Genomic DNA, 25,956 nt, shown 5'->3' with positions numbered 1-25,956 from the left:
TCGGTTGTTTGCAGATGACGCTGTCGTTTATCGACTAATAAAGTCATCAAAAGGTCAAAATACCCTGCAAAACGATTTAGAAAATATATCTGAATGATGCTAAAATTGGCAGTTGACCCTAAATAACGAAAAGTGTGAGGTCATCCACATGAGTGCTAAAAGGAACTCGTTAAACTTCGGTTACACGATAAATCAGTCTAATCTAAAAGCCGTAAATTCAACTAAATACGTAGGTATTACAATTACGAACAACTTAAATTGGAAGGAGCACATAGAAGATGTTATGGGGAAGGCTAAACAAAGACTGCGTTTTATTGGCAGGACACTTAGAAAATGTAACAGACCTACTAAGGAGACTACGCTTGTCAATCCTCTTTTAGAATACTGCTGCGCGGTGTGGGACCCTTACCGGGTAGGACTGACGGAGTACATCGAAAAAGTTCAAAGAAAGGCAGCACGTTTTGTATTATCGCGAAATATGGGAGAGAGTGTCACAGGAATGATACAGGATTTGGCCTGGAAATCATTAAAAGAAAGGCGTTTTTCGTTGCGACGGAATCTTCTCGCGAAATTCCAAAGACCAAGTTTCTCCTCCGAATGCTAAAATATCTTGTTGACACCGACTTACATAGGGAGGAACGATCAACACGATAAAATAAGGGAAATCAGAGCTAGTACGGAAAGATACAGGTGTTCATCCTTTCCGCGCGCTATACGAGATTGGAATAATAGAGAATTGTAAAGGTGGTTCGATGAACCCTCTGCCAGGCACTTGAATGTGATTTGCAGAGTATCCATGTAGATGTAGATGTGTAGATGTAGACCGTGCGCTGTTAGTGAAACTGTTTTATGTGAACGGCGGCAATTACAGTGCTGCACTGAGAGAGTATCGCCGACTGAAAGGTCTGAGGAGACGTCCGACGTCATCAAATGATTTAAAGAAGATAATAATGAAGTTCGAATAGAGCTTGGTGTGGCACATGGAAGAGGAAGGCGTCCTGACCCGGCGGAAGATATTGACGTGGTTGCTGTTGCTGTAACTGAGCACGCATCGCGTGCCCCGGGTAGTGCTGCTGATAGTGCAGTGTCACGAGAATTGTCCAACCCACGGACAACAATACGTGACGTTTCGTTGTCTGTTTCACGCTGGTATCCGTACAAAATCCATACGATGCACCAGCTGAAAACCTATAATCCGCAGCAATGTTCTGCATTTGCTCCACGATTTCTGGCACAGATCGAAGTTGATGGCATAACGACGGCCAATACTCTTTGGAGTGACGAGCCACATTTTACGAGCGTAATCCCAAAAGTAAGGTCTCCTATTTTTTATAACTACATAGACCTGTATATTTCTACAATGGTTTACAACAGTTTACAGCCTGAACATTTAACTATTTTTCGACATAATCACCATTTCTGTCGATGCATTTTTGTAGATTCTGTGGCAATTTTTGTATGCCCATGTCGTACCAGCTCACCGCCATGCTGTTCAGAAAGTTATGAACCTCTTCTTTCACCTCGTCGTCGGAGCTGAATCGCTTTCCGGCCAAAAGTTCTTTTAACCTAGGGAACAGATGACAGTCACTGGGCGCCAAGTCAAGACTTGTAACGTTCCCTGGCAAACTCACGATATTAATAAAATAAAATTTATTTGTACCATATACGCCGCTCTGAGCAATCTGTATATACTGTAATTATTTAACAAAAATATTACTGAATTTTGTGTAAAAGACATTTGTTATTATCGTAATATTTTTTGTAGTAATATTCTTTCTGTATTTAGGATAGTAATTTTTCTATATTTATTATGTGATTGTAAAATGTGTCAGTATCTGCAATAACAGAGATGTGAAATTTAGCCAGAGGAGAATAATATTGTCAAATTACAAAGAAATGTTAATTGTCAGCAGTCGTATAAAAGAACCATATACAGCGTATTCTTTGGTCTTATGTGTGTAGATGCGAATGCGAGAAGAAGCTGTGTTGAAGCGATTCATGAAAGGGTAGATGTCTTTTGTCTCTGTCTAGACTTAGCCGCCATTAGAGGAGGCGTTACGAATTAATGTGAGTTCAATTATTGTTTGATCTAAATATATCAGAATTTATCAAAAGTGTGTATTATTAATGTAAATTAGCTTGCCCATGTCATCTATATTATTTCTTTAAAGAATTTTCAGCATTTTTTAGCGGTGTTGCTGGGCTGTGCCGCGACCGATCGATTTGCAGCGGCGGCACATTTAAAAAATTGTTCCGCTAAAGAAAAAAACAACCAAACCCGTAAATCGGGAACAGATAGATAAAAATTAACAGTGAATTAAGAAATTGTTCTTCCTTTACAGTGATCCTGAGACCGAAGAATTTTTAACCTAATAATACATTTGTGCATTCGTAGGCGGATAGTTAATGTTAGTTAACATTGAAATTTAACAATTTTGGTTCTTTCAAATAGCTTAAATGTATAGCGAAGTAGGTTTGATCAGTGATAATTAAATGTCGGCTTGGCAATAATTAACCATTTTCTGCTAATAGAGATAATCTTGTGTTCTATAGTTAACGCCGGGATAGAATTCAGTAATTATTTAACAAAAAATCCACTGCATTTAGAAAATGTGTGTCATGGCCGAATGATGTAAAGGATTTAATTCTCAACTAAATATTCTTAATCAGTTAACATGAGTTCACGTAATCTTTAAATGTCGTAATTCTTTTGAAAGTAAATTTTTTTATTACCACACGTAAATAAGAGTGAGGTTCTACAACAAAGTTCGTACTTACAGAAGACAATTAAAGAAAGGCAAATTAATTAACTTAAAAGCAAATTTATTATTCTTTAACGAAATTTCATTCAGCTTCGATTTCGTTAAAGGCTATAGGGTGGGTGGGTGGGTGATTATGTTCCACTGAAACTGTTGCACGAGAGCAACGGTTTGCCGAGCGATGTGTGGGCGAGCGTTGTCATGGAGAATGTGTACGCCCTTGCTCAACATTCCTCTTCTCTGGTTCTGAATTGCTCGTTTGAATTTTTTCAGAGTCTCACAGTACCTGTCGCAGTGGGCATGAAGTCGACCAACAATACCCCTTTCAGATCCGAAAAAACCGTTGTCATGACTTTACCGGCAGACTGAGTTTGTTTGAATTTCCGCGGCTTTGGCGAAGAAGAATGCCGCCACCGGCGTCGCCCTTGCTCAACATTCCTCTTCTCTGGTTCTGAATTGCTCGTTTGAATTTTTTCAGAGTCTCACAGTACCTGTCGCAGTGGGCATGAATTCGACCAACAATACCCCTTTCAGATCCGAAAAAACCGTTGTCATGACTTTACCGGCAGACTGAGTTTGTTTGAATTTCCGCGGCTTTGGCGAAGAAGAATGCCGCCACCGGCGTCATTGTTGCTTGGTCTCAGGTGTAAAGTGGTATGCCCAGGTTTCGTCAACCGTGACAATTGAGTCCAGAAAGTTGTCCTGCTCGGCTGAGAGGCGATGAGAAGGATCAACTCGTTGCCGCATGTGGTCCTCAGTCACCATGTGTGGCACCCATCTTGCGCACACCTTCCAGTAGTTCAATGTTTGCGTTAAAATTCTGTGAGCGGTGCTTCGGGAAACCTCAGGAGCCAACATGCAGAGACCATCCTGGGTGATTCGCCGATCTTCACCCATTTTTGCTCAACCTTCACCACTGTCTCCTCAGAAACTGACGGTCTCCCGCTCCTTTTTTCGTTGTGAATTTCGGTCCGACCAGCTGCAAACTCTCTAAAACACTTACGAACATTTTTGACATCCATGCACGACTCACCATACACTTTGCGTTCAATAACCGAATAACTGCGCGCAATGCGCACTTGGCGGTAACATCCAATGGGAGCTCCATTCTCAACGGCTGCCAAGTCAAGACTGAGCGCCGCAGCGCGGCGTGCGCATGTTTACACACAGCGCGTGAAGCACTCTTCATAACAGTATGACCAACTGCCACACAGAGTTCTGTACTTATAAAAAATAGGAGACCTTACTTTTGGCATTACCCTCGTACTCTGCAGAATGCAGGACGCAAGGACTCCCGAATTCTGGGTACCGTTAAATCTCGTGTTGCCTGAAAGAGCCATCGCCCTCGCCGTACGTGACTTTGTGATGAGGATTCACAAGCACTTTTACTCTCGATCTGTTCGTCTTCGAAAAAAATACACCCAAAAAGCTTGTCATGTGTACCGTGACTTCGGAGCGTTGTCGAGACCTTGTACAAATATGATTCCTGCTTTGGAAGGGCGCAACATTGTTTTAATGCAAGATGGGGCAACACCTCATATCGCTTGGCCAGTGAAAGATACGCTTAATGAAACCTTCCACGTACGTCTTATCTCGAGTGTTTTTCAAATGGTTCAAATGGTTCTGAGCACTATGGGACTTAACTTCTGAGGTCATCAGTCCCCTAGACTTAGAACTACTTAAACCTAACTAACCTAAGGACATCACACACATCCATGCCCGAGGCAGGATTCGAACCTGCGACCGCAGCAGCAGCGCGGTTCCAGACTGAAGCGCCTAGAACCGCTTGGCCACAGCGGCCGGCTGAGTTTTTCCAGATGCAAGACCTAAAACATCACCTGTTATGAATCCGTGCGTCTTTTGGCTCTGGGGATAGCTAGAAGAACGCGTTTAATAGGGACGCGTCCGATTTTACCTGATATGAAGGCCAGTGTACAGCAGGACGATACTGAGATTCCACCGGAACTGATGCGAGTAACTGTTGATCACGTCGTTTTACGGATGCAGCATCTCGTCGACGTCTCCGGTGCTCATATTCAACAAATTGTGTAAGCGGTAGTTAATAATAAAATCAACTTTATTCCTTTCTCACTTGTTCGACTCTTTCTGCCCACGTTCCGTTCTTAATCCATTACATGTGGGAACTTTTCTATATGTCTTTCTTGCATTCATAGCGGCAGTTTTGCACCTGGTGGCCAAAGTTTGAACTATTTTTTCCAGCGTAAATCGATTCCGTATTAATGCATTAGAATGTCTGCCAAGTTTTGTTGCCATACGATAACTACAGTGCACACTGAGCCTGTTTGGGTAGCTGCACTTTAATTATAACCACCCCGTTTCATGTTAGTATTTAGGGATAATGATAAGAAGTGATGTAAAATGGGACGCTCAAGTAAAATTAATGTTAGGGAAGGCTACTAGAAGACGTCGTAAGGTTACTTGGAATGCGCAGTGAATCTGGAAAGAAAAGCGATACTAGTTCAACTAGTTCTAGAGCTTCGTTCCATCTTTTCGAGTTCTTATCAACCAGGCTCGACAGTAAATATCGTATTCAGGGACAAGCTGCTCGGTTCGTGACAGGTCGGAATAGCTCACAATAAGGTCTAACTGAAATTTATGGGAACTTAATGGGAATCCTTGGAATAATCACGATCCAATTGTCGCGCAACGCGACTGGGTATATTAGAGAACCTTTATCCAAAGTAGACTGGTGCACAATTCTGCTGTCACCATCGTGTTTCTCACGTAGCTACCATAAGAATAAGACAAGGGAAATTAGGTTGTGTTCAGGGGTATATAGACTCATTTTTCCTTGCTCGAGACGCGAATGGAATAGGACAGGAAATACGTTATGTTGGTTTGAAGTAACCCCTCCACTCCCCGTACAGCTGTTTGCGCAGTATTTATGTAGATTTTGATGCAGATGTAGGCTCTCATTCCGTGAGAACATGATTTCCCATTTCGATCCATAAATTATTGCTGGAAAATGTCGTTGTTTTTGTCCACACGAACTCCTGTTAGCAAAAAAGTTCATATACAAGAGAAAGCGATTTATTTCTAAAATCTGGATTACTTCAGCTGTGGTTGCCCTCAACAGAAAGCAATTTGTAATTGTTTTGAACTTCATTTTTCTTCATTTTTCTAGTCATCGAGTAGCATTACAACAGCTTTTAACATGATGTCATATTCCTTGCTACAAATAAGTACCGCATTTGTAGATGACCATATCTGTAATGAGCATTCCAGAATCCTTGTTACTTCCGTCTCAAAATGTATAACACGGCAGCCGGTCGGTTTACATCGCTCACGCCAGTGAGTTGTCAGTACTGGCAGACAAACAGTAAAACATTCCCTCTCTCACATCCTGTAACTCCACAGGGTCTGCACAACTTACCCCTCTGCCGCTGAGGTAAACGACCAGCTTTACTTAGCTCAAGGCCGAATTAACAAACGTCAATTAGAATTAAGTGCATCTTTTTATCTCTCTAAGTAGTTTTGTTAGTTACTAAGCAGGGAAAGTACACTCTTAAAGAAGCTCTTAATATTAGTTGACATTTATGGATTCGGCTATAGCTGCTAGATGCACATTATTATGAAATACAGCTGAGAACCGCGGGCCTAACAAATACTTTTTTTCGGGCCGCAGTTTGACGGCCACTGATCTAGAGTCTAGAGGATAAACAGCTCTATTGATGACATATTGAAAAGCCTGTAAGGAGATAACGAGTGTGTAATTAGAGGTGATTTCTTTACTTCTACTTTATGACTGTTGTTACTATTGTGTATTAAAACGACCTGAGTCATTGAAAAGTTACAAAGCCCACAGATGGTTCTTTCAATTCAGCACAACTCCGAGATACCGACGCATCAGCTAAATTAACCATTAATTTAGTCGTAGAACGGAGCTTCATACTTATCAAACACACAGTTTTCTGTGATATGAAAATACCGTTTGTAACCACACTTCGCAGATATTTGTATTTCGCGTATAAGGTCAGGGCACAAAAGAAGTTGGAACATTTTTCGTCGTGTAGAGTAACATATTAGCTGTTGCACGGGCGCTTCCGTATTCATCTGACGTTGTAGCGGAAGGAAATAGAAAATTTCCTTTTTCTCGACAGGTCCATTCCTCTGGGAAGAGGAAAGAAAGCATAGCGAGATGGCCTCCGAAACCCCCGTTCCCTCCCGTTACGCCCGTGAAATCCCTCTTGACGTATAGCGCCGGTTGCGAGGAAGCGAAGCGGTCCGCCGCCCGCCGCATTTGTAGCTGGGCTTTGGCGCTCCCATCTTCAGTGTCTCCGCAAGCGAGCAGTTTCATTCCATAACCACCGGACAACAGCTTTCCGTTTCGTTCGAATAGCTCCTCACAAACTAGCATGGTACAGTCCGTTGGTTTTATGTTACAGCACAGTCGCATTCAAATTTAAAGTGGTGACTGCTGTAATTTGGTAGTATAGCAAGCCAAGTTATGGTCGGGTTCGACACTTTGTTGTTAGCGTTATTGACGGTCAGAAGAATAGAAAAAAGGATAAAAAGTGTCGCTGATGAAGAGCATCTAATGTACTTCAAAGAATTTACAGCAATATTAGACATTTTGTAAAATATACAATAGAGGTTACCGTGTTGTGGTCAGTTGGATATCGATGTCTCCTCCTGAGAACCAAATGTTAACTCCACAATTTTAGCGCTAACATCTAGAACTGGTAATATACACTACTGGCCATTAAAATTGCTATACCACGAAGATGACGCGCCGGCCGCGGTGGTCTCGCGGTTCTAGGCGCGCAGTCCGGAACCGTGCGACTGCTACGGTCGCAGGTTCGAATCCTGCCTCGGGCATGGCTGTGTGTGATGTCCTTAGGTTAGTTAGGTTTAAGTAGTTCTAAGTTCTAGGGGACTGATGACCACAGCAGTTGAGTCCCATAGTGCTCAGAGCCATTTTTGAAGATGACGCGCTACAGACGCGAAATTTAACCGACAGGAAGAAGATGCTGTGATATGCAAATGATTAGCTTTTCAGAACATTCACACAAGGTTAGCGCAGGGGGCGACACCTACAACATGTTGACATGAGGAAAGTTTCCAACCGATTTCTCATACACAAACAGCAGTTGACCGGCGTTGCCTGGTACTCAACGACGAACCTGGGTGCACGAATGGCAAAACGTCATTTTTTTGTATGAATCCAGGTTCTGTTTACAGCATCATGATGGTCGCATCCGTGTTTGGCGACATCGCGGTGAACGCACATTGGAAGCGTGTATCCGTCATCGCCATACTGGTGTATCACCCGGCGTGATGGTATGGGGTGCCATTGGTTACACCTCTCGGTCGCCTTGTAAACCCCCCCCCCCTCACATATCGACGTTAATGAAAGTGAAAAATTAACCGCGTGTACCTAATGGAAATTTGGGAAAAGCAATCGTCATCGAAGTTAATCTGTCAGTAAAGAGGGAGGAAAGGGTTACATCTAAATGAAAAATGCAAATGAAATTGGTGGAAATAAATTTTGTAAAGGGGTAAAGTTACTAAAGAAAGCAAATGTGCGGTCGTTACGTTAACAATTAATTGGCGTTAATTAGATATTTGAGTTTTGGGAAAAATCACGGTCGCCAGTCCCATGGACAACTACTATAATAACTGAAAATGAAAGGTTAATGCACATATATTTAGCACTAAAAGCGTGGCAACTGAAGGTTGACACGTGTTGTGTGAAAACTGAATGTTTGTCAGAAGTAATAAATTTCGCTACACTCTGACTTAATTTAGCAAAAGAATGAATAAAACCGGAAAATTGAAAGTTAATTTAGTGACTGAAATTAATAGTGAACTTTGTTTCTGAAGCACAACGAAATTCAATAAAATAAGGTTAGTCTTGGGCTACCTCAACAATCATTTCAAAAGCTACTTGAATCTACGCTATTTAGAAATAAGAGATTTAACTTTGAACTTGAATTAAATGATTCTGAACAATTAACAATAGTAAAATTTAGTACGTACCAAGCTGGGCTGCAGTCACAGGTAAGCTAAAATATGATAACAAAACTCGCACTCTTAATTTGTGCTTGTGTAATCTAAATATTGTAGCGAGCTGTGAATACTTTAACTGAATTTTGAAATTAAAGCAGTGAAATAGAATGATATTACTTTAATGCTGGCGTTTGAATTTCAACGACACTCGGGTTCATTCCGGAAAAGGAAGGGACCCTGCTTGGTAATGCAATTGGGACAATGAGCAACAAAGGTTCATGCTACGTTGCTGTAATTTTGAAACAGTTTGAAAAGCTGAGGTCTGCCATACAGTTCTAAATCTTTGCATGCTTCCAGTCTTCCTTGTTGGTCGACTGAAGGTTTGAAGTCGTCGATCGAGGAGGTGATGACAGTCACTCATTGTCGGCCGTCGCTGTTGCAGAAGTTGGATCTTGGCGCGCCTTCTCGACACGATCACCAGGCAAAACGGGCTCTTGGTGTGCGCCAGCTAATGCTTCTCGTCCGCGACACCGTGTCAGAAACTATCATAGCAAGTCGAGCGCAATTACATGCTGCCAAACCCCGAAAGCGCGGCAACTCGCGGGAGCGTCACACAACACACCTGCTTCACCGCCCTACTCCAGCCAGACTCCCTCTGCCCGCGCTCCATGCAGCAGAGTTAACACTACTAAAGATCCTAAACACTTTGGTTCTCCACACGACCTATCGATGTAGTCGTTCGATAGCATAGTTTTCCCTAGGCCCAGACCCAGCGTAAAAATACAAATAATATTTATAAAACAAACCAATTATACATCGACATAAATATATATATACAACGACACAGAAATGTCATATCTTCAGGTAACAAATAAAGGAAAAGAGTTTATAGTACAATAGATGGAAATAGGAGGATATGCATTTCCGGCGTTACAACCTCTTGTTCGCATTGACGGCACTTTCAACAGTGGACGTTACATTTCAGATGTGTTACGACCCGTGGCTCTACCCTTCATTCGATCCCTGCGAAACCCTACATTTCAGCAAGATAATTCACGACGGCATGTTGCAGGTCCTGTACGGGCCTTTCTGGATACAGAAAATGTTAGACTGCTGCCCTGGCCAGCACATTCTCCAGATCTCTCACCAATTGAAAACGTATGGTCAATGGTGGCCGACCAACTGGCTCGTCACAATACGCCAGTCACTACTCCTGTTTAACTGTGGTATCGTGTTGAAGCTGCATGGGCAGCTGTACCTGTACACGCCATCCAAGCTCTGTTTGACTCAATGCCCAGGCGTGTGAAGGCCGTTATTACGGCTAGAGGTGGTTGTTTTGGGTACTGATTTCTCAGGATCTATGCACCCAAATTGCTTGAAAATGTAATCACATGTCAGTTCTAGCATAATATATTTGTCCAATGAATACCCGTTTATCATTTGCATATTTTCTTGGTGTAGCAATTTTAATGGCCAGTAGTGTATGTGGTGTCTGTCCTTTTGCACATGTCCGATAGAATAGACACCACGTATATATAATTAAGGCGATGGTTCCTTCAGTGCAGATGCACACCAAAATCGAGCTCTTACGGGAATCAGCGAGATGCCACGGGTAATGAGAGACTAATGAGGAGGGGCACTTCATAAGGAATTTTGTGTGGTGTAAATTGAGAATCCGGCCGCTGTGGCCGAGCGGTTCTAGACACTTCAGTCTGGAACCGCGCGACCGCTACGGTCGCAGGTTCAAATCCTGCCTCGGGCATGGATGTGTGTGATGTCCTTAGTTTAGTTAGGTTTAAGTAGCTCTAAGTTTAGGAGACTGATGACCTCAGATGTTAAGTCCCATAGTGCTCAGAGCCATCTGAACATTTTTTTTTTTTTTAATTGAGAATTTGTGTCTAATGGGAGGCGCGATAGCGTAGCCAATAGTAACTTCTTAACTGCGAACACACCCCCTCTTGATTATCCGATCTGCGGACAGAGGTAAACAGTGGACATGAACTGCGGACAGAGGATTAGTCCGCTAGATAGTATTACGCGGCAGACACCATGAGCAGACTGGCTGATTATCTCCCATGTCCGCCACTGAAATTACAACTAAAACATGTGCCTAGTACGCAGGAGACACGGGTTCGAATCCTTTTCAACTTACCCCATTGATATAAATCAATGCCCACTGGCAGTTAATGTCTTTCATTCGTTTGTGTATTGTGTTAATTGATGCTTTCATCGCTGATTTGTACTTCATATACAAGGCAATTCAATACGAATATAATATGGGTGTGTTTCAGGTAGGGACTCTGGGCAGGACAGTTTATTTCCGGAGTGTTATTGTCCATAATTATCACCGAAGATAAGCGCTGTCGGGCGTGGCCGGCACTTGGATGGGTGACCATCCGGGCCGCCATGCGCTGTTGCCATTTTTCGGGGTGCATTCAGCCTCGTGAAACCAACTGAGGAGCTATTCGACCGAATAATAGCAGCTCCGGTCAAAGAAAACCATCACAACGACCGCGAGTGCGGTGTGCTGACCACACGCCCCTCCTGTCCGCATCCTCAGCTGAGGATGACACGGTGGTCGAATGGTCCCGATGGGCCAGTTGTGACCTGAAGACGGAGTGCTTTATTGTCCATAATTATTGCCTTACAGATGCAGCTTTATAATATGGTGCACTGTTATGCTGATACAAATAACTGTCGTCTCAGAACTGCTCCTGTACTTTCTGGAGCACAAAATGCTGTGTGTTCATATTCTTCGGCATTTAGCGTTTTCTTAAGCACAATAATAGGAACACACCGTAAACACAACAAACACCTCTATAACGTAAAACCACTTCCTCCTTACTTCACTGTTGGCACACTACAAATGATGGTAGGTAACGTTCTCTGGGCTTTCATCGAAACCAACCACTTTCATCGGATAGCCACAGAGTATAGCGTGAGTCATCTCTCCAAATAACTCTTTTTTTCCATTCATCTATTGTCCAGCGACGTCGGTCTTCACACCACCTCAAGCTCTGACTATAGAAATGTGTGGCTTACGAGAAGGTGCTCGACCATTCTACCCCATCTTTTTAAACTGCCTATTGTGCTAGCTGGACTGCTAGTAATAGTCTGGAACTCACGAGTGATTCCTTCTGCTAATTTCAAGAGATTTCTTGCAACAACCATTCGCAATGCCCGACGGTCCCTGTCCGTAAGAACGTGAGGTCTGCCTGGGCTTGCTTTATCTGCAGTTGTTCCTTCGCGTTTCCACTTCAGAATCACATCACCAACAGTCGCAATGTCCCTGACGGATTTGCTGCCGAATCGACATCCAGGGGCTAGTTCAGATGCATCTCGCAACTAACAGACGAATCCAGAGAAGTCAACTAACGCTAAGAGCTTCTTACAAATATCAACCAAACCTGGAAAGAAATACTGTAGAAGTAAGAACGAGCAGCCTCCTATTGGGGGGCGGTCATGATAACGTGGAGAAAGAATGGTTGACGAGGAGATGGACAGACGAAGAGGGGAAAGGAGACGGACGAGATAGTGGGGAGCAGGAGATGGACAGAGAGGGGAAACGGATAGAAGAGGAGGAGATGCACGGAGAGTGGCGGTGTGATAAACCTTTTGCATTTAATAAAATTATAAACAGCCGACCAGTTGCAATGGATAAAGAATTCTTTACCTAAGTTTCAACAAATTTAAATTTGTCTTCTTCAGAAGGTGGCAATTTTACATTAGTATGGACTGATGTATCATCGCCGTTTTTACAAATGTCGGCATAAATCCATTTGTCAAAATTAAAATATAGCCCTAGAAATAGGGTTTGTCACATTTGTTGCAGAGCTCACAACCGACTTTTGCATTTCTTACTTTTATATTTTCGTTTTCTTTACAGGCAAAGAGAAAAGGTGAAGCGGTGAATCTGTGCCTACCGTCATGTATTTTTGATTTTCAGATGTTAAAGAACATAAGATGTTTTCCGGTTCCTCAGTACGAGGAGGGTTTCGCGCTCTGTTGGTGAAGGAAGGTAGACGCAAGTATCTTGGTGCGTAATCGAGTCAGCCATTTTAGGCGATGTGAATAAGTGAAGAGTATGTATTTTCTATGTCCATCGAACAGAAGAATATAGTATTGTTTCATTAACTGAAAGTTTGCCTGAGTTATTATTTCGAGTAGTACTGCATCCAGAAGAACTGAAGCCTGCCTGTGTACTTCGGAAAATTGAGAAGATCCGATTGACGCAACACCGACACGATCAAGATTTTGTTGGTGAAAACGGCGATCGATTGGTAAGTATAAACGTACAACAAGAGGAGGGCTATTTCGCTTATGGTGCAACTAATATGAAAGGATTCTTTACCCTTTTACAGGCATAGCCCAGCTTATTGTGCTTGTCCGAGTGCCGAAAAGATAATCTCATTAATTCAATATATCTAAAAGGTCACATTTTATTTTTTATTATTCTATTAATCTTTTTTATTATATTATAGGGGGAAGGACCAGACGGACAAAGAGGAGGAGGAGGAGGAGGGGACTCGGAGTGGGTGAGGAGGAAGTAGAGGGGAGGGATGGACAAACAGCGGTCGGAGGAGATGGACAGCGAGAGAGCGAAGGAGCAGATAGACTAATAATAGATTAGGATGACTATATACCCGGGCATCGTCGGATATTCAGCTACTATTATTGTAAAATACGACTGGGAACCGCGGGGCCGCACAAACACTTGATTCGGAACTCAGTTTGACGACCATTGCTTTAGAACATTCGATCTTTTGATATCACAATACTTATCGTTACCGAAATAACGGTGTGTGATTGTTGTAGGACGGTAGGAAAGTACAGAGGTTCCACGACTGACTCTTCTCAATCAACGTAGGCTAACTGTGTGTTAAAATACACTAACGGAAAAAAAAATCACAACGCCAAGGAGGAGTTGCGCGATATAAACGGAAGATGGTAGGCGTGCTCTACATCCGAAAGATGCTATCTATTCAAATTTCGCACCACTCGTCTAAGAGTGGCGTTAGATACCTTTGAGATTTTACGTGGTGAGCTCAAAAATGGCTCTGAGCACTATGGGACTTAACATCTGAGGTCATCAGTCACCTAGAACTTAGAACTACTTAAACCTAACTAACCTAAGGACATCACACACAACCATGCCTGAGCAGGATTCGAACCTGCGACCGTATCGGTCGCGCGGTTCCAGACTGAAGCGCCTAGAACCGCTCGGCCACTCTGGCCGACCGTGGTGAGCTGATGTCACTCAAGAAGGTCTTTAAGGCTACAAAAAGACGCCATCATCAACTTCTCAGTGAGTTTGAACGAGGTCATGTAACATGGCTACGAGAAGGTGGATGTTCCCTCTGCGATACTGCAGAAAGATTTGGCACGACTGTACCCACTGTACATGATTTCTGGCGGTGATGGCCACGAGAACGCACGGTCACAAGAAGATCGGGCTCCGGACGGCCATGTGGTGCTACTGAGAAGGAAGGTTTCGACGCTAAGCTGTTTAACCGTGTCTCAGCCGCTTCACTAGGTATCCTTTCTTACGCAAGATACGTTGATAATATTCTAGTCATCTATAACGGACCCGCCGATAGAATTGATCATATATTTAAACTTTTTAACGACCTCCATGAAAAAATTTCTTTCACTATTGAACTCGAAAACGAAAACCGCCAATTACATTATTTAGACTTGACGCTTACAATAGAAGACAATAACATCACTTTCAATATTTTTCGAAAAGAAACGTATACTGAGCAAATCGCGCCTGCTTCCTCTCTTCATCCACAGTCTCAAAAAATGGCCTTTTTTCACTCTGCCGTCCACCGAGCCACCTCCATACCACTTTCAACAGAAAAGTTTAATGAGGAGATTAATTTACTTAAAACCATAGCAGTCAATAATGAATATACGCCTAACATAGTGGACGATATCCTAAAAAAGAAAACTGCAAGAACTACCTCAACACCTCATGCACTGAAATTAACCCAAAAAAACGCTTTTCTATTCCTTTCATAGGACCCATTTCCTATCAGATTAAGCGCATGCTTCGCAACAAATACAACTGCAATGTTGCCTTCTCTACTAATAATAATCTAAGGAGAAACTTCATTCATAATTTGAAATCCATTCGCTCCCCTACAGCAAGTTCTGACGTTTATAAGATCATCTGCGATACCTGCTTCTATTATATAGGAGAAACTGGACGTGCTTTCACCATCAGATATAAAGAACATATTTTGAGAAAGAACGGCACCAGTCCCCTAAATTCATCCTTTGCCGATCACCTCTTAATTACTGGACACGTGCTTAAAGCCATAGGCGATAGCAATATTCTGCATTCCGAAAAGAAGGGGCATAGGTTAGATGTTTTAGAGGAATTGCAGATTTTCAAACATCTCTCTCGTCACGGCCTCATTCTCAACGAACAGCTGCAGCTGCGAAATAAAAACTTTTTCGGCTGTATAAAGCCATTGCTTGATCTTTGATTCAGATTTCCTCATGCAGTTTACCGAAATGTTGTTTTCCTGTTACATCTTTGCCGTTTTCTTGTATGTCATAACTGACGTTTTTTTACGTTACAAAATGTATGTTTAAAGCAGATAAATATGTAACTTCATCCTATTATTATTAGTGCTTACGTTATGCCTGAATCAGCTGCATCACAATTTCATGTATCTAATTTTGAATGTACAGTAGCCTAGTTGTTTCTGCGGCTACTAGATGGCGCTCGTAGTAACACCTTGTTTACTTGCCCACACTTTCTAATGTGGGCACCTCAGTCTTGTTGCAACCCTTGTTCACTCAAGTACGAGCAGACCTTAGCGGCTCGCCATCTTATTTACAACTATTCATGACGTCGCCTTTCCGGCTTAGATTTTTTTAAATGTGACTTGTAAGTACTGCATCTCTTTCCAGTCAGTACAAACTTTAATTTTATTAATGTATTACATACCTAATATGTTTTAGAACAGTTAGTTTAATTCTGAAGACGACGCTCAGAGTAGCGTCGAAACCTGGTCAATTTTGACTTAATATTTGTGACCGAAGGCTTATTTGTTCTAATATAATTCTGACACGGCCACTGAACCTTAGCAGCTATGTTCAAAGTTTTATGTTAAAAATCTGTTACTTCAAGTACGGCTCCGAGTCAGACACCCTGCATTCCACTGACCCCAAACCACCACCACTTGAAACTTCAGGGGTTTCAAGCGAGAGCTCAGTGGAGGGCAGGGTGGAGGTCCTTTGTGTTTTCTGAAGAAAGCCGGTTTTGCCTAGCTGCCGCTGATGGCGTGTTTTGGTTGTGAGGAGGCCAGTTGAGGGCCTGCCAACCAACTTGTGTGCGTGTTGGATACACTGGACCTACACCTGGAGTTATGGTCTGGAGTGAGATTTAGTATGACAGCAGGAGCACTCTCCCGGTTGTCCCACGCATCCTGACTGCAAATTTGTATGTGCGTCTGGTGATTCGACCTGTTGTGCTGACATTCATGAACAGCATTCCACGAGTTTTCCAACAGGATAGCGCTCGCCCACATACCGCTCTTGTAACCCAATGTCTATAGCGTGTTAACGCGTTGCGTTGGCCTGGTCGATCACCAGATCTGTCTCCAATCGAGCATATATGGGACATCATCGGATGACAGCTCCAACGTCATCCACAACCAGCTTTAACCTTGCTTGTATTGACCGACCAAGTGTAACAGGCATGGGACTCCATCCCACAAACAGGTACTGTAATATTCCTCCTTTTGACTTGTGTGTGTTATTTGCTATCCTGATATGTAAAACCAGATGTAATACTTGCGTGTATTTTGTATTCTCTGAATTGGTTTACAAAACATACTGTCATGCAAAGCCAACTGTAATGTTCTTATACTACACTGTTCATAGTAAGCAATGTAACAAACAGAAATACAGTTACCTATCCGGACAGCAAAGCCACAAAAACAAGTGTTATAACCGTGTGTGTTAACCTAAGGAATAAGCATCAGACTTTAACTCGTTTCTTCAAATAAGTCATTAGTTCAGAGGTATGGCAAATAACAGTAGTTAGACTACTATTCCGTATCGATAACAGTACATGTGGTTGGTGGTACACTATTATTCGCCAGTCTAATTAGGCACTGGTTGGTTGGTTGGTTGGTTGGTTGTTTTGGGGAAGACCAGACTGCGAGGTCATCGGTCTCATCGGATTAGGGAAGGACAGGGAAGGAAGTCGGCCGTGCCCTTTGAAAGGAACCATCCCGGCATTTGCCCGGAGCGATTTAGGGAAATCACGGAAAACCTAAATCAGGATGGCCGGACACGGGATTGAACCGTCGTCCTCCCGAATGCGAGTCCAGTGTTGAACCACTGCGCCACCTCGCTCGGTCTAGGCACTTGTACTGAAGTTGAGTAGGACAGCAGAAAAGATTGCAAATCCCTACTTACCTAACAGACTTCACTTTAGATTTAGATAAAAGATGGTTCAGCAATACAAGAAAAGTTTACCCGCTCGAAACAAAACTACAGTACCCAATTGCTTAACCAAACAGACTGATTTCATGAAAGCAAAAGTAAATTTGGACGACGGGAGGGGGGTTCTATATAAACATATTTGGTACTCAACATTTCATTGATTCACTATAAACTGTTTTACGTTACTATTTATCACCATTAATCATGAACTTAGTATTTCCTTTCATTAATACGTAATGTGAAAGCAGTAGACAATTTATGTAATGTGGTCTCTGAATCTGGCATAACCTTACATAATCATTTTAGCACAGAAAATAATAGTAATGTTAATTATGAAATTATCAGTTATTCTTTCCATAAATTACTGATTAATCAAATGGTTCAAATGGCTCTGAGCACTATGCGACTTAACTTCTGAGGTCATCAGTCGCCGAGAACTTAGAGCTACTTAAACCTAACTAACCTAAGGACATCACACACATCCATGCCCGAGGCAGGCTTCGAACCTGCGACCGTAGCGGTCTCGCGGTTCCATACTGTAGCACCTAGAACCGCTCGGCCACTCCGGCCGGCCTGATTAATCACTGATTTGCCAAGAATACATTAAAGATTTCACAGTCTTGTCTGAATACAGGTCACTCGGAATTTTCATGTACCAGGTTAGGATCCTGCTTGGTTTATGAGCGGGATAAATTACCAGGTGGACACAATTGTTAATTTGGATGATGGTTATTATTCTTAAAGCACATTTCATCTTCCAGGCACACACTATAATACATAGCTAAAATGTCGTACCCTGTAAGCTGTGATCAGCGACGGTGGCGTTGGTGGCAATAACTGCATTAATATCAGAACGGCCAAGAGCAGTTATCCATGTCGGACTTATTTCCTCTTCATTGCGATGATCCATCTTATAATCAACAGCCCGTTTTTCTCCCCATACCAGGCCGTGATAAATTGCAGTTTCCAACCGAGGCAAGATGCAACCATATTGTGCACTCCACACTATGCTGGCGCTGTACGTGCTGCCTCTAACAAGGGAACCTCCCCATCGCACCCCCCTCGCATTTAGTTATAAGTTGGCACAGTGGATAGGCCTTGAAAAACTGAACACAGATCAATCGAGAAAACAGGAAGAAGTTGTGTGGAACTATGAAAAAATAAGCAAAATATACCAACTGAGTAGTCCATACGTATGATATACAACAACAAGGCTACGTGAGCCCAGGAGCGCCGTGGTCCCGTGGTTAGCGTGAGCAGCTGCGGAACGAGAGGTCCTTGGTTCAAGTCTTCCCTCAAGCGAACAATTTAATTTTTATTTTCAGACAATTATCAAAGTTCAGGCACTCACACATAATCAACTTCGCTCTCCAAAATTCCAGGACATGTTCAAATTTGCTTGGACATATGGAGGATTTGACGGTCTACACCGGAAAAATTTGAAAACGTTAAAAACATATGTTTTGACAGAGCACAGGGAAAATTGTGCGACTGTGAAACTATTGCATTCATTTGTTGCAGTTTATGTGACAAACTCTTATGCTTTCATCACTTTTTTGGGAGTGATTATCACATCCACAAGAAAACCTAAATCGGGCAAGGTAGAAGAATCTTTTTACCCATTCGCCAAGTCTATAACATATTCCTGTCATGTGACGCACATGCCGTCACCAGTGTCGTATAGAATATATCAGACGTGTTTTCCTGTGGACGAATCGGTTGACCTACGACCATGCGACCAAATGTTTTCGGTTCCCATTGGAGAGGCACGTCCTTTCGTCTACTAATCGCACGGTTTTGCGGTGCGGTTGCAAAACACAGACACTAAACTTATTACAGTGAACAGAGACGTCAATGAAGAACGGACAGATCATAACTTTGCGAAAATAAAGACAATAAATTTATCACTCGCGGGAAGATTTGAACCAAGGACCACTTGCTCACGCTAACCACGGGACCACGGCGTTCCTAAGCTTGCACTCTCCTTGATGTTGCCTATGTTGCGCATGGACTACTCAGTTTGTATATTTTGCTTATTTTTTTCATAGTTCCACACAACTTCTTCCTGTTTTCTCGATTGATCTGTGTTCAGTTTTTCAAGGCCTATCCACTGTGGCAAATTATAACTAAATCTGAGAGGGGCGCGATGGGGAGGTTCCCTTGTAAGATCACTGGCCACCGACTAACTTTGTTCGCACCTGCCAAACGTTTCCGCTCCCACCTTTTCCTACGCTTATACAGCTTTCCGTTCCTGACGGAACTACTCCATCTTTTCCAGCCCTAAGTGAGTGCCAGTAACTATTACATACATAATTACATTATAGCACCTTTTTACATTTAATAATTATAATAAATAGATATCTTTACAATATTTAAAAGTAAATATTACATCCTTTTTCTTAATATGTACATTCACTTTAATCTTATCAAAGAGTTTCAGTATCGATTTCGCTTCAAACAATATGTCTCTACTTCTGCTTTAACAGTTTCAATAACATATTTACAAAAATTTTCAAAAATATGAACAATAATGTCACAGTACCCGGCACCTGTACAACACAATGCATGCACGTTTACGCGCTTGCATTCAACATTCTAGCGGCTGCATTTCACATTTGCAATGGGTTACCTCGCGTCTACATTAGTTAAATGTTATCCAGACGAATGTATTCCCAACATTTTATTACTTTAATTTGATTATTTTTTGATATTGTGATTTATTTTTCCGTCACTGTGTAATAGCGTCGTCGTGTTGTCTGGCCTGGTTGCAGGTTATTACGCGGACCAGCTGTCCGTGGCCCAGGAGGTGCGAGGAAACCACACGGTGCGCGTCAAGAACGAGAGCCGGGGCTTCCACCTCAACAACCTGTCCTACGCAGGACCCATCGTCATGGGCGTCGGTGGTGAGTACCGTCCACAGGCACCACACCTGCCACCTGCCAGCTGGCTCACCGCGACCTTACCTTTGCGCAGAGAAACTCATACACGATGCTTCAACTTCAATCGTAAAGATGATAATGTTCTCAAAACACGAGTGTCGAAGTAACTTTTGCCAAATACTATGCTGGTGCTCTAGTCTACCGTGACAGAGTGTAATGTTAATTCAGATAATGCACAGTTAATTCTGAGTTTAGATGCTGTGGACCATGTGCGCGACCGAGCACCACGTCATCTGTTGGCGCTAGAATAGCATGTAAGTACGGCGTGTCACGAGTTTAGCGTACAACTCTGCCATCTGTTAATGTCGTTTTCCCTAATGGTAATAGCTACCTTGGTGCTGGAAGGCCTTAATTCTAAAATCTGAGTTCCTCATCAGGAATCTGAGTCTGGGTCTTAATGCAGGTTTTTTCTAGCTTATGCAAGGCGCGGATTGTATGTTTTGTTTCACCTGTAAGTGTTTTAGTACATTACATGGAATCAGCTGTGGGTTTTTGTTTATTATTTATACAAAAGGTTATTATGCCTTGATAACATCTTGGGGAGCTTCACAGAAAATTCAACTTAAAATTATTTCTGTAATGCATTAGTTATAATTAGGCATTAATTTACGTTTATATACAGGCATAGCTAAGGGCTGTGATAGATAATACGCCGTTGATCCACGGAATGTAACACATCTACGCTGTGTGCAGAATCAGTTCTACAATACAATTTTTAAAATAAAGATGGTTCCTTCTTCTTCTTCTTCACTTCATGTATTAGGAAATTGCTTGTTACGGTATCGATCTCTTAGAGGGTCTTTGTATATTTCTTCTTCCAACGCATTTATATTTTAGAGCCATTACCGGGAACTTTTCTCCACCCATACGGTCTACATGTTCCTTCCATTTTCTCCTATTTTCCTTTATTTATTAAGATTATAGTACAGTTACGTTTACCATGCATAATATAATCAATTATATAGTGTTGCCGGGGCTATGGTACCATATAGTATACAACTTGTCAAAAGCAAATTTCTCAGTTTTCTTTCATTACAGATTTAAAATCGATATACGATAGCGCGTTTGTCGTGTCTGACTTATTGTTTCTGGTTCGTTACTGGCGTATTAGACGTGTGAAAACAGTTATTCTGTTCATTGTCGTTGTTTTAATAGTTGCACGCGCATACTGTTTGTTTTTCACGAAATGCAACGTTTGTATCCTCAGCTCATGTCGTGTTTCCTTGTGTGTTTGTCTGACGGGACGCGAGATTTCAGAATAAGCCACATTAGAAATTTTTACCTTTGTACGCGTGTGCTTGTGCGTGTGCAGAAACATACATGCAGATAGAAAGAGATAGGGGGGTGGGGGGGGGGGGGAGAGGGGGAACTTTGATGTGGAGGGTAATCATACGATGTTTGGAGTAGGAGTGGAAATACTTGAGAAAAGAAGCCTGATGTAATTGGGAAGAGGGTCATGTGTTTTGTTTTTGGTTTCTTTGTATGGTTCTTTAGTGTTTTAATGCAGTGTCGTATTTACCTCTTTAGTACTTTTTTCGACGAACTACTGATTTTTGATAATTCGCTTCTATCGTTAATTTCAGTGCAAGCTATTAGTAGATTCAATAATTTTTAAATCGGTTATTATGTTGAGTCGTGGTTCTGTGCTATTGGAAAAATGGAAATGAAGTCCCATGCTTCTTTACAGAGCGTAGGGGAACGATGCGGGAAACCCGCACCGCCTTACTAGGCAAGGTCCTAATGGAGGTGGTTTGCCGTTGCCTTCCTCCGACCGTAATGGGGATGAATGATGATGATAAACTGACACAACACCACCCAGTCATCTCGAGGCAGGAAAAATCCCTGACCCCGCCGGGAATCGAACCCGGGACCCCGTGCTCGGGAAGCGAGAACGCTACCGCGAGACCACAAAGGGCGGACTCTGTGCTATTAGGAGAACAGTAAATTTAGAGTGGGAGCTGCTCTGAGAAGTTCCGCATATCTGGCTCTAAATTCCTACACGTTTGCCGGCCGCTGGTGGCCGAGCGGTTCTGGCGCTACAGTCTGGAACCGCGCGACCGCTACGGTCGCAGGTTCGAATCCTGCCTCGGGCATGGATGTGTGTGTTGTCCTTAGGTTAGTTAGGTTTAAGTAGTTCTAAGTTCTAGGGGACTTATGACCTCAGCAGTTGAGTCCCATAGTGCTCAGAGCCATTTGAACCATTTTTTTCCTACACGTTTGGTCTCATATACAGACTGACAGCAACTGCAAATTACGTGATAGATAATAGATTGACTATATTTAACAATGTTAGTGGTTTGTTCTTGTATTGTATGGAACTGGGAACCTAGAAACGACGGAGAGGCTTCGTCCCCGCCGTAGCCCTCAGTGGTTCACAACCCCACAGCAGTCCACCCACCCCACCACCGCCCCACACCGAACCCAGGCTTATTGTGCCGTTCGGTCCCCAGTGGACTGCCCTGGGAACGTCTCACACCAGAAGAGTGTAACCCTTATGTTTGCGTGGTAGAGTAATTATGGTGTACGCCTACGTGGAGACAGTGTTTGCGCAGCAATCGCCAACATAGTGTAACTGAGGCGGAATAAAGAGAAAAAGCCCGCATTCGCCGAGGCAGATGGAAAACCGCTTTAAAAACCATCCACAGACGGGCCGGCACACCGGACCTCGACAGTAATCCGCCGGGCGGATTCTTGGCGGGGACCGGCACACCTTCCCGCACGGAATGCAGTGCGTTAGACCGCAGGGCTAACCGAGCGGGCTGGTTTGTCCTTACTATGTTTCATTTTTCCATTTAGTGTCTTTTGACTATGGGAACGCCGTTCAGCTGGTTTAGTAAGAGTATGGGGCGACTGGCTTAGTCATGGATAACAGTGCTAATGGTTATTGGCTTTCTCTATTGTGAACTCTTGTTTATTGTTCACTTTGTGTATTAAACTGAACCTTTTATCCGATTCTTTGTGTTTTATGGGTTGACAGTGTATGCCATCATTTAGTTCGTTTATGGGGGCACATAGATCATCTACTAGGCAAATTATATCGTGTACATTCGGTTATGTTCCCTTGATTTTACTATTTTGTCAAAGATCTTGCTTTCTGTTTGATTCACAAATAAGTTAGCCAGTAGGCCGCTGATTGGCGATCCCATCGGTAATCTTCTTTGTTGTGAGTAAAAGTTATTGTTGGAGTTAAAATATTTTTCTTTGTGATGAGCTTGAGAATCGCTGATTTTTCTGTATGTTTTTTAGTGGAAGGCAGTGGCTAGCAATGCAAAAACGCCTAAATCAGTGTCATGTCTCAGTATAAATAGTCTTGGCTAAGAAAAGTCAGAAGGAGTATCTTAATATTTAAATTTTCTAAAGTCTTCATCACATGCTAATTCTGATATTATTTGTAAAATAAAAGAGAATTCACTTTATGTACTTACATCCGCTTAATTTGTAAAAGGTTATCTAGTACTGAATATCGTATCCCTTAGGCTAAATAAATACTGTTTCATGTACACTCAGAGCTCAACTTGAAACATAATGAACGTTTGGACACATAGTTGTTCATGACTCCCAAAATTAACCAATGGCATGATGGTCTGTCCTCCAATCTTCGGTTTTATCCTGAAAAGCATAGTAACAAAGAAAAGTAAATGCAGAAAAATCTAGTTGCTTCTCGCAGTACAGAGCAAACGGTATGTAGCAGTACAAATCTCATCTTCCTTTATCCAGATGATCACCTATTCACGAATAGTACTGTATGGTGAACATTGGGCTGCAGAATGGTGCGAGAACTACGCAAGGATTATAATTTTTTTTACGTCAGCGGCCTGTCTGTTGGTGCAGTAATGTTTAACTTCACGAGAGGAAGCGCACTCTTGTGCAGTATTCTCACTGCATGTTAATAATTTTGCTTGTACTGTAAGAGCAATCGAGATGTGACTGTTAAGCAATACAGAGGAAGCCGCTTCGACTACTGACACTCCTCTCTCTCGCACCCCCCCCCCCCATCTTTTTGCCCTTTTTCGGATTTATTTAACTATTAACTATTACATCTTTAATTCTTCAATGGGATGTGAAATAGTCTAAGAAAATATCAGTATCACAATGAATGATAATAGTTTGACAAGCAGATTAAGTGAGTCGATATAATGATATGAGGCTTTAGAGTGCAGTAAGTATTGTAATAGACTAGACAATACTTTATGCCATCTAATGTTCGAACGCATAACTATTTCCATTTTACGATCCATACCCATGCTGAACCAACAGTGATGAGCCTAAATAATATGACCATTGCCCACCTCGAGGCTGAATGACGCATAGGGGAGTTGTGGGCACGTGACGCGGCAAGAAAATGGGGAAATCTTCTGACGTAAGCGATATTGACACAAAGAGAAAATTATTGTCGCTCAGCACCTCGTAACGAGAATCTCAGAAACTGCGAAACTGGTCGGTTTCCCGTGTGATACAGTCGTGAATATGTATGGTTGGAGGACAGTGAAATCACGATTAGGTGACAAGGTGTGAGACGTCCACGCCTCTTCACAGAACGTGGAGACCGGACGCTTCTCAGCCCTCGTAAACAGGATAGGCAGCTATCTGCGGCCGATCTGACGATATAGTACAATGCTGGTGCAGGTAAAAGTGTTTTGGAGCACACCGTTTAGCGCGTAATGTTGAACAGCAAACGACCCCCATGTTTTCCCTTGTTAATCCAACAACAGCGTCAGTTGTTATTGCAATGAATGCGGTACCTTCCAAATTCGAGTCGCGCGGGGTAGCCGTGCGGTCTGGGGCGCCTCGCCACGGTTCGCGCGGCTCTCCCCGTCGGAGGTTCGAGTCCTCCCTTGGGCATAGGTGTGTGGGTTGTTTAAGGTAGATTAAGCAGCGTGTAAGCCTAGGGACCGATGACCTCAGCAGTTTGGTCCCATAGAACTTACCACAACTTTCCAATTGTTTGCCGAATTGGACTGTGGTAGTAATCCAAGCCAACATGGCAGCTGTTTACAATGTGAACATTATTGCATACCACTTGCTTGAAGTCATCCTCAGATGGCGATGGTATCGTCAAGCAGGATAATTGTCTGTGTCGCAAGTATATATCGTGCTATAGGGATTTAAGGAACTTGACAACGTGCTCACATTGCTGTTTTGGTCACCAGATTCGCCTGATATGAACACGATGGAACATAACTCGGACGCTACCGAGCACCAGCTCCTCGCTCACAAAACACCAGCCCGTAATTTACGGGAACTGAGTGACCCGTGCGCAGACAGCAGGTGCCATATACCTCCGGAAACCTTGTAACGCTGCCACCGAACACTTTGAACGATAAGCGATAATAACGTTATATCTCTGCGAGGAATTTCTGAAAGTTGTGACCGTGAGATAACCTAATGGCAACAGAACAATCAAACTTGGATTCGTTTCCGATACACTCCAGCAGAGTATAAACAATAGTAAACGGTGGGTCAAGAACAGACGTTCTGCCAGCACAAAGCAAGTTGTAACATTACATACTAAAACAGGTCGCCAACGTAATTGGGCTTTCTTGTGTCAAGCATACTCACAAAGCAGAAGGCAGCGCTAAGGCTAACCTAACCTAACCTAACCTAACCTTCCTTGACACACATACACACACACACACACACACACACACACACACACACACACACACACACACACACACACACACTGAACTCTTTCCTTGTATCTGTTCACACTATAACACAGTAACCTGATCTTGCAGTTAAATGTGCTACTAACTAGTAAGTCAGATAATCAAATGACCAATGGGATAGTAAACAGCAATACATCCCTCTCAACAACACATACC

The 25,956-nt window shown here is 42.8% G+C and overlaps 1 protein-coding gene across 1 annotated transcript in view; it reads left to right on the top strand.

The window, feature by feature from the left end:
* Positions 1-25,956, top strand: part of LOC126252188 (uncharacterized) — a 1,014,765-nt gene that overhangs the window by 369,574 nt on the left and 619,235 nt on the right. The window contains exon 2 of the mRNA XM_049953059.1: positions 19,964-20,095. Within this exon, the coding sequence (XP_049809016.1) occupies positions 19,964-20,095 (132 nt within the window). The remainder of the gene's footprint in view (positions 1-19,963; positions 20,096-25,956) is intronic.

Source organism: Schistocerca nitens, chromosome 4 (genome assembly GCF_023898315.1).
Source record: "Schistocerca nitens isolate TAMUIC-IGC-003100 chromosome 4, iqSchNite1.1, whole genome shotgun sequence".
Classification (NCBI taxonomy): Eukaryota; Metazoa; Arthropoda; class Insecta; order Orthoptera; family Acrididae; genus Schistocerca; species Schistocerca nitens.
This window is presented reverse-complemented; position numbering and strand designations above follow the sequence as displayed.